Below are 8442 nucleotides of genomic sequence, written 5' to 3' on the forward strand. Positions count from 1 at the left end.
CACATCAGTGAGCACTACTCCTCTGTGGTGGTATTGGATTTAAATGTCTTAATGTATTAAGCATTTAACACAGCCCCTCCCAGTTCATCTATAAATGGTTTCTTAATTGTGTTTCCAGAAGATTTACCGTGATTCACTGGATGTTGATACTGTGGAATCAAATTACACACACACACATAATGACAGATGATCTTTAGTGGCCGCTTTGGAAGGAAATGGAAAATGAAGTGATTGGCTTGAGGTTGTCGGACCAACGAGCCAATTATCAACCACTGTTAGAGCATGATGTGTAAAATTGTGGATCCACTTTTATGGAAATGGAAATCCACAATATTCTTTTACAAAAATCTGGTAAAACTAGGATGTTGGGAGGATAGATGAACGGTATGTAAAGACGGAAAACGTTACATTCCTTCTCTGGCCATTGATTAAACCCCTATAGACTCATCTCTGTGTAAAAATAATCCCTTCCTGCTTTAAAATGGCTTAAATGCAACGACACAGTTGTTTCCTCTCTCCATTCACTGCAGCTCATTCACAACTCTGCTCACACGCTGTAAAACTACTCGACGCTACACACTAGCAATTTTCAGTCTTTGAGTAATTCAGTCATACTTGTCTGAATTGGAAACCAAATCTGAGGAAGAATGACACAGAAAGCCCACTAGCTGATGTGGTCGGTTCCTTAGATTTGTCATGTGTGCAACCTCGGATGTTGTGTTTTTGAGACTGCTATCAGTAGAATCCAAGCATTCAAAAAGCATTCAGTGAAGAGGGTTTTTCAATTTTGCGCACGTACTATTTAAAAAATGTAAACAACGAGGTGCATCATCTGTACGTGCTGCTATACTTTCTCTAAAATGTGTTGTTGAGGAATTTGAATGTGTGTCAAACAATGTGCTTGGTTTGCAGAATAGGTTGCAGGTATAACACACACATCGTTGACACACACACACAAAAAACACACACTATCGTAGCTGCAGTAGATCATGACTTTTGTATCGTTGCACAACCCACCTAATTTCCTCCTGGCTGCGGGATCCTGCAGAGACAGGAGTACAAAGAGAAAAAAATACCATCCTTCTTCTTTCTTGAAACACAAAAATAACTACTCCACCTTAGCTGAATGTAAAACCTCTAATTCTAAGTAAAAAAAAATTGCAGGCTGGTCTTAAACGCTGCTACAGAGAAGCACGGAGAGGCTGCACTGCAATTAGGCGTTCAAGTGTTGATGCAGGGATCGTAAAGTGCTTTAATTCCTCTCGGAGTCCTGGGGTGTTCTGCCTGTAATTGCCGGCTCCCTTTCTTGATTGGAAATGCTTCACTTGTTGCTGCGGTTGCCTCGCTGGACTCTCCGTTCACATTAGCCGCTGTTCCTTGAGCTCCCTGACCCCTATGTTTTGTAACTTTCAGACCACAGAAAAGTACTGGCACTTTCAGTCCAGACTTTTGCCTTTATTAGTTATGAGACGATTGCAGAAAGCTGAGCCCTCGCAGCACATATCTCTGCGGCTTTGCCCTTTATTAATGCAGGATCATGAAAAGCTCTGTTACACTAAGTTAAGTGAGACAAAAATGCTGCCTCTGGTGGCTCTTTAGCTCTCACACTTTTCGAAAGGCTTTCTCAGCATTACTGGAGTAATTCTTTATGACTGAGGGAAGGCCACGTTTCTGCCAAGTCATCATCCGGTGTAATATAATGGCACAGTGAGAGGCCAAATTGAAGAAATAATCATTCAGATTGATGGAAGTGTTTTGCCTATCTTCCTGTGTGTTTCATTGTGTCTCTTCTTCTCCCACCACAGGTCAGGAAGTGGCCATGCCATTTGGCTGTTTAACAATCGGGGAAAAGAAGGATTACAACAATCCTTCGGACGTGACAGATAAATATGATCTGGGCCAGATCGTTAAATCGTAAGTATCTCAACAGTAGCAACTAGAGTCTTTAATCTATACACCTTCATGATGCTTTATGTCTTATTTTTTTTTAAATACATCTAAGTAAAACTAAATTAAATGCTTCTTTTCAGGGAGGAGTTCTGCGAGATATTCAGGGCCAAGGACAAAACTACAATGAAAATGTACACGTGTAAAAAGTTCCTGAAAAAGGACGGGAGGAAAGTCCGCAAGGCTGCCAAAAATGAGATCCTCATCCTAAAGATGTGAGTTGTTCATTGTGGGTTAATGATGGGTTTTTGCAATGAGACGGTCTCTATTTCATCTTCTCGAAAAAAAAATTTCCCCAAACAGCATCAACTCGGTGCTCAGTTTACCTGAGACGTTATTTTCCCACAGCTTCTCTCTGATTATCTAACTTTCCAGTAAAGCCCACATTAGCATAACCTGAGCCTTATCAAACTATTTGTTGCTGACAGCGAGCGGCGCGGCGGAGCAAGATGGAGATGAAGGTGTGATTTCTTTATAGGAAGGCTTTTCAAAACATGAACTCATATTCTTCTGAAAATTAGACTTCAGACGCCTCAATAACAGGGATGTGCCCCTCGCCTGCTTTTCATGCTCTAATCATCTATTGGGGGAGGAAGGGAGGGTTTGAGTAAAAAAATCAAATGTGGTGACACTGTGAAAGGCTGTGAATAATTGGCAGAAAAACATCAAATATAGTTTTGAAAGAAAAATCCTTTAATATAGGCATTAGAATAGAAAAGAGGGACTCATTCAAGTATTAATCTTTTTTTATTATTATTACTTAGAATGAACCAAAAATAAATAAATAAATCTCTTGCACTGACAATTTGGTGTGTTGTTTCAGTTTTTGGTCCCCCCCCCCCCACTCAATGCATTTACATATTGTTCCTTTGTATGTGCTGAGTTGTTTTCGCATTTATTTGATTTTTAACACAAGAGACATGACAACTAGTTGGAAAGCCAGTCCTGGTCCAGTATGCTGCTGACACCAGTCTGATGTGGAAACATGAACCCTCAGGCGTACACACACACTTTTTAAAAAGTAGGAGACATCTTTTGTCCTGCAATTAAACTTCCGAAATGAAGAACATTTGCATATTTATAGATTCTGGACTTTTTTTTTTTAATAACAGAGAAGGAGTAGATATAATTTTTAAGATTCCTTAACTAGGCAATTAAACTTTTTTTGTGGGGGAACCATATTAGACACTGTCTTTATTTCAGTATTAAAACATGTCTGGAGGGGATCTTTAATGATGTGCAAGAACTTTGTCACAACTATTATAGTGGTATTACTTAATTTAGAGGACCACTCTTGTGCTTATCAGAACTGTAGGCCAATGCATTGAGCTCACACACAGGACTGTGAGTAGCAGAAATGACTCCTGTATAGTAACAGGCGACTTTCCACAGCAGGGACTCAGCGCAGTGGAAATGTTTAAAGGAACCATCTTCTGATCAGCCTTTTTGTTTCCATTGTGTGAATCCAACATCTTTAATTGCAACAAATATACTTCTATTGACATGTGGGGAAATCGAACAATGGAGGGTTCGTTATGTTGGCCTATATGAGGAACTTACATTGTTGATGGTGATGTTCGAGCGGGCTGCTACTTGACGAGGACATTAACGGGACAGAAAAAGCATTTGTCGTGTCGTTCCATATATAATCAATCATCTTTACGTTCCGAAACTTGGAGAGTGACGAAAAATACGATCAGTAAAAGGCAGACGTTTGTCAATAACTGCTTAAGAAAGATGCTCAAGATACACTGGCTCGATAAGATCAGTAAAAAAAGATCTAAGGTGGGAAACGCAGCAATTACCAATAAAAAAAAAAAAAAGGCACTGGGTTGGGTTTACTTTACAAAAAACAGTAACAGCATCATCAGACAAGCCCTGACCTGGAACCCTCAAAGAAAGAGAACAAAGAACACCTGGTGAAGGGATCTACAAACGGATGTCACAAGCTTGGGTACACCTGGACCTAACTGGAAGGAAAAGTACAAGACCAGGTTCTCTGGAGTTCCCTTGGCTATGGCTTATACCCCAGGAGGGGTGTGAGGGCAAACAAAGCGTCCTCTCCAAATTTTAACCAACCAGTGTCGAGATCTGCACAGTAGCTTCTTCAGATGTACCTTCCCTGAAGTACAAACTTTTTTCTCTGCCCTTAAACACCCTAATGGATGTTCTACATGGACGATTCATGCAGTCAGAACTCTGAGGTTAGGGACACCCTAAAACAGCCTGTAAACTCCTGCAGTAGAAAACAGCTATAGGTTATTGCAGCAGCTGTTCATAGACAATACCCGCTGACTAGCTGTAAAAAAGCACAATATTATAGTCCACATGTAGCTGTCCACAAAGTCAAGCTCCTACGTGTCAGGAATCTCTAACCATTTAATCCCAACTGGACTACATTCACTTCCTGCTATTTATTTAAGAGCTTGAATTTTGGATACTAAATTACACATAACACGTATAATTTAAAATCCAAAGTCTGGAACACAAACTGTAAAAAGGTACTTGCATGCCTGTGCTAAAAGAAAATCCCACAATGCAATGCTTTTCCCTGACTCCCGATGTATCCATTTAAAATTACAGTTATGAAACACTGCACCTGATGCACAGCAAAAATGATGATGTAAAGATGTACCAATTTTCAATTTTTCATGCAGTTAATAACCCCTGTGAGTTTGGAATTAATTGGGAAACAATTTACGACACAGCTTTAGTTTAAAAAATCATCATGAAGTAAACAAGTGTGCTTCCTCAGCCCAGCACTGCTGCGCTGGTTTTCTTTATGCCCATATGGATGCATCAGATCACATGCATTAGCATGTAGATTACATGTGCTGAAGTAAATTTAATTGATTATGTCTCGCAATTTGATTTTTTTCTTCATGCTTGCTCCCCTGCTGCAGTGTGTTATTCATGAGCATTAAAGCAGATCTTTCTTTCTGTCTTTCTGAAACATCTCCTTAGGGTGAAGCATCCCAATATTCTCCAACTGGTGGACGTCTACGAGACCAAGAAAGAGTACTTCCTCTTCCTTGAACTGTGAGTTCAGATGTCTGATGAGCTGGGGGGAAAGGCTGCTCTGCTTGTCTTTGCCATGGCTCAGGCCTGAACTGCATCTGTTGATTATACACTCGTGGGGAATAAGCTGTTGTAGCCCAAGGCCCTGCAGATATGAGAACGGCTCTGAGCTCCACTCATTTGGTATTCAGATATGATCGCTTGCTTGCTGCTCCATTCTCGTCGGCATGTGTTCTTGGGGAATTCGATGCATTTCCATGGAAATGTTAAATGTAGGATACTTGTCTCCTCCTCTGAGGACACTTGGTTTGTGGGTTTACGAATTCTGCTTTAGAGAAACAACAACAAGAAAAAAAAACCCACCAGATGCAAAATAAACATCCATGGGGAAATAATATTCATCATTTCCCTCGTGTAATCATGTCAAAAGATATTATTGTTGAAAAGGCAACATTTTAATATGAATATACAATGTTTTTCAATTTACCAAATTAGAATCATATATTTTTATATTACACATGAGTGGAAATTACAATCCTCACTGTAAGCACACAGTGTGAGGTGAAGTAATGTAACAGTTGCAGTGAAATCACTTGTGCTAATTATAGATGCAAAACAATGTACTTTTAAGTTCAGAAACACTGCATCAACCCTGATGGCTCACAGGGGTTTTGTCCAAACCCCCAACAACAATCAACCATCAGTACGAGCAACCTGGTAAGTGTCAGTGGTGGCTGAACTCAAGTAAGAAGCTGCTTTGCAAAGGCTAGTTTAAAAAAAAAAGGACATTTTTCTTTACTGCTACCGCTCATCAGAATAAAACATGTTTACAATTGTAACCACACTGCAGTTTGTACACGCAGTTGAATCTTAAGTTGCAGCTATATTGGTAGAAAGCAGCTGCAGCTTCTCATCACAGACTGTTTGGGCCACCGCGATCTTTTATATATACTTGATGCTTCGAATGCATGTGTGTCTTTGTAGGCAGGAGGACTATCTATCTATCTATCTATCTATCTATCTATCTATCTATCTATCTATCTATCTATCTATCTAATTAAAGTCACCATCCTCTTAAATGGTTTGGTTTGTTACAAAGGACAGATGTGAATTTATAATATAGACTACAGGGTTCAATTTTAAATCTAGATTCTATCACTAAAACCCTTTTGTAAATGGTTACAGTAACGTTTCCATAATATGAAGATTAACTTATCCTACTTTCTGTAATTAGGTTCAAAGCATGCTCTTTATTTTTTCCCCATGTAAAATTATGTGATTTTGTTTATATTTCTAAAAATAAATGAAGACTTGTTTAAAAAAAAAAGATGGTAAAATATAATGTATATATACTATTACCTTCGTTATGTTGTGTTTTTCTTCTGTATACATTTTATATAACAGGACTTTTCGCTGCACCTTTGGTGTCAACTTCAGGAACTGCTCTTGAGAAACATTTCTTTTTTGTGTCGCCTCCCCCGTACCTGCCCTTGATATTACCAAATCTTTTTTTTTTTGCGTTTCTCTGAACAGTTGATGGAAGAAAGCGAAGGCAGCAAAAGAATGAGGCATGACAGAAAGCTTTTCAGTACGATTTTAACCGATGACATTGCAGTTTGCATTGTGTGCCACTGATTCACCTGGCTGCCTCATTGTCATCTCTTTTCAACACCTCCAACGGCAAAGACAGCTGACAGGCTTTTTAAAAAAAAAAAATGGAGATTGATGTCTGAAAGCTTTCAGTGCTGAGATAAAATCTCATTCCTAACTTTCAACAACAACAACCATGTAACATAACTTTCCCTTTTCCACAGTGCAACAGGCAGAGAGGTGTTTGACTGGATCCTGGATCAAGGCTACTACTCAGAGCGAGACACCAGCAACGTGGTGCGCCAAGTGCTGGAGGCCGTCGCCTACCTCCACTCCCTGCGCATTGTTCACAGAAACCTCAAGGTAACATGATGTGCTCGTGCAGGTCTTTGAATACACACATCAATGTGGGTTGTAGGCAGAAACAATCAGGACACCGTTACTGTTGTGGCATCACGCTGGTGCAGCCAAGCAATAAAACAAAAAGTAGTTTCCTTTTCAGAAATATACCGTAGGTCCTGTAAAGTCAGTTGCATGCTAAAAACATAGTGATCACACTGAAATAAAGAGTCTCAAAATCAGTCAACACTCACCAGATGTGTTGTCCTGTGACAGCTGCCTGAAATCAACAGGTTCTTTGGGCTGTCGATTTGTGTTCTTATGTCAGCCATGAATTACTCACTACTTTGGTGAAATGTAAAATATCATTGTTCCCTAAGCCGAGGCTGAATTCTTCTCACATTCACACAGCCTTCATGTTTTGGAGGGAGCGATTTCACGCATCCCTACAGAGCACAGCGTGTTCACCCAGCACACTTATCAATATATGATCCAAACTCATAATGCCATAACAAAGATCATTTCTGCTTGCTCAAGACACTGCAAGGTCCCTACAATGAATAAGGTACCTGTGACTAAAAACATAACTATTAGGTGATCAAGAGCTGCGTGATGAAAATTTGTAGCCAAGCTAGCGACATTGCTTCAGGTCAGTCTGTCAGTGAGTGCACAGCTTTGGTGCAGACGAAGAGATCTCAGATATCAACCTGATGAAATGCAAAGAAATGTCCCACAGAAACTTATCTGCAGTGCCCATAAGATGAGTCTTAATAACTGATGATCTGACGTTCCATATAGCAGCATCATCATCATCTTTATTTATAAAGCACTCATAAGCACAAAGTTACAAAATGCTTCACTCAGCAATCAAAGATCACAGAAACCATAATATAAAAACAGAGTCAACAGAGAAAGAACCAACTACACAACCATATTAAAATGAAAGTAGCTAAGTCAGTGTAAAGAAAACTAGGGTGATGTGTTTTAAACCTGTCTATACTCTACATATCTTGTATTCTTCAGGCATTTAACAAAGCGGTAATCCGGGTGTGATGAGATAAAAACATGTAAAATCGTTTCTGTATCTTTAAAACTTAAAATAGGTTAAATGCTTCTGAGTTGAAAAAAACATGTTCATATAAGTTTTTTTATGTGCTGCTCACAGCTTAAGATACAAACAAACAAGATTTCTTACAACAAGCTTAATGTAACTTGAAAGGTACCCAGTAGAGTTTGAGTTTTTAAATGTGTGTTTTGCTGTGACTAATACCAAGAATTTCTGTTTTGTTTGTGTTTGTTTAAAGAAAATTCTTTCAGTTTCTTACATCAGCTAAGGCATACTGTTAGGGACATACATACAGCTGTGTGTCATCAAAAGAAAAGACAATGTCTAGAAACAATATTACCCAATAGAGCACAAAAACAGAATCGGATTGGTCCCACAATTAACCCTTGAGGCACCCCATAGTTAATTATAGTGAATGAAGACACCTGGTTATTAAAGGACTGAATTTTCTCTTTTGAAACAAAAGGTTTCAAGCAACTCAG

At 39.2% G+C, this 8442-nt stretch overlaps 1 protein-coding gene across 1 annotated transcript in view; it reads left to right on the forward strand.

Moving 5' to 3' along the window:
* The first annotated feature begins 1819 nt into the window (after positions 1–1819).
* Positions 1820–8442, forward strand: part of LOC103371088 (caM kinase-like vesicle-associated protein) — a 10836-nt gene continuing 4213 nt past the window's right edge. The window contains exons 1-4 of the mRNA XM_008300309.1: positions 1820–1914; positions 2031–2162; positions 4912–4986; positions 6780–6918. Coding sequence (XP_008298531.1) covers positions 1820–1914; positions 2031–2162; positions 4912–4986; positions 6780–6918 — 441 coding nt within the window. The remainder of the gene's footprint in view (positions 1915–2030; positions 2163–4911; positions 4987–6779; positions 6919–8442) is intronic.

This window comes from Stegastes partitus, unplaced genomic scaffold (genome assembly GCF_000690725.1).
Source record: "Stegastes partitus isolate 25-593 unplaced genomic scaffold, Stegastes_partitus-1.0.2 Scaffold1525, whole genome shotgun sequence".
In the NCBI taxonomy this organism is placed as follows: Eukaryota; Metazoa; Chordata; class Actinopteri; family Pomacentridae; genus Stegastes; species Stegastes partitus.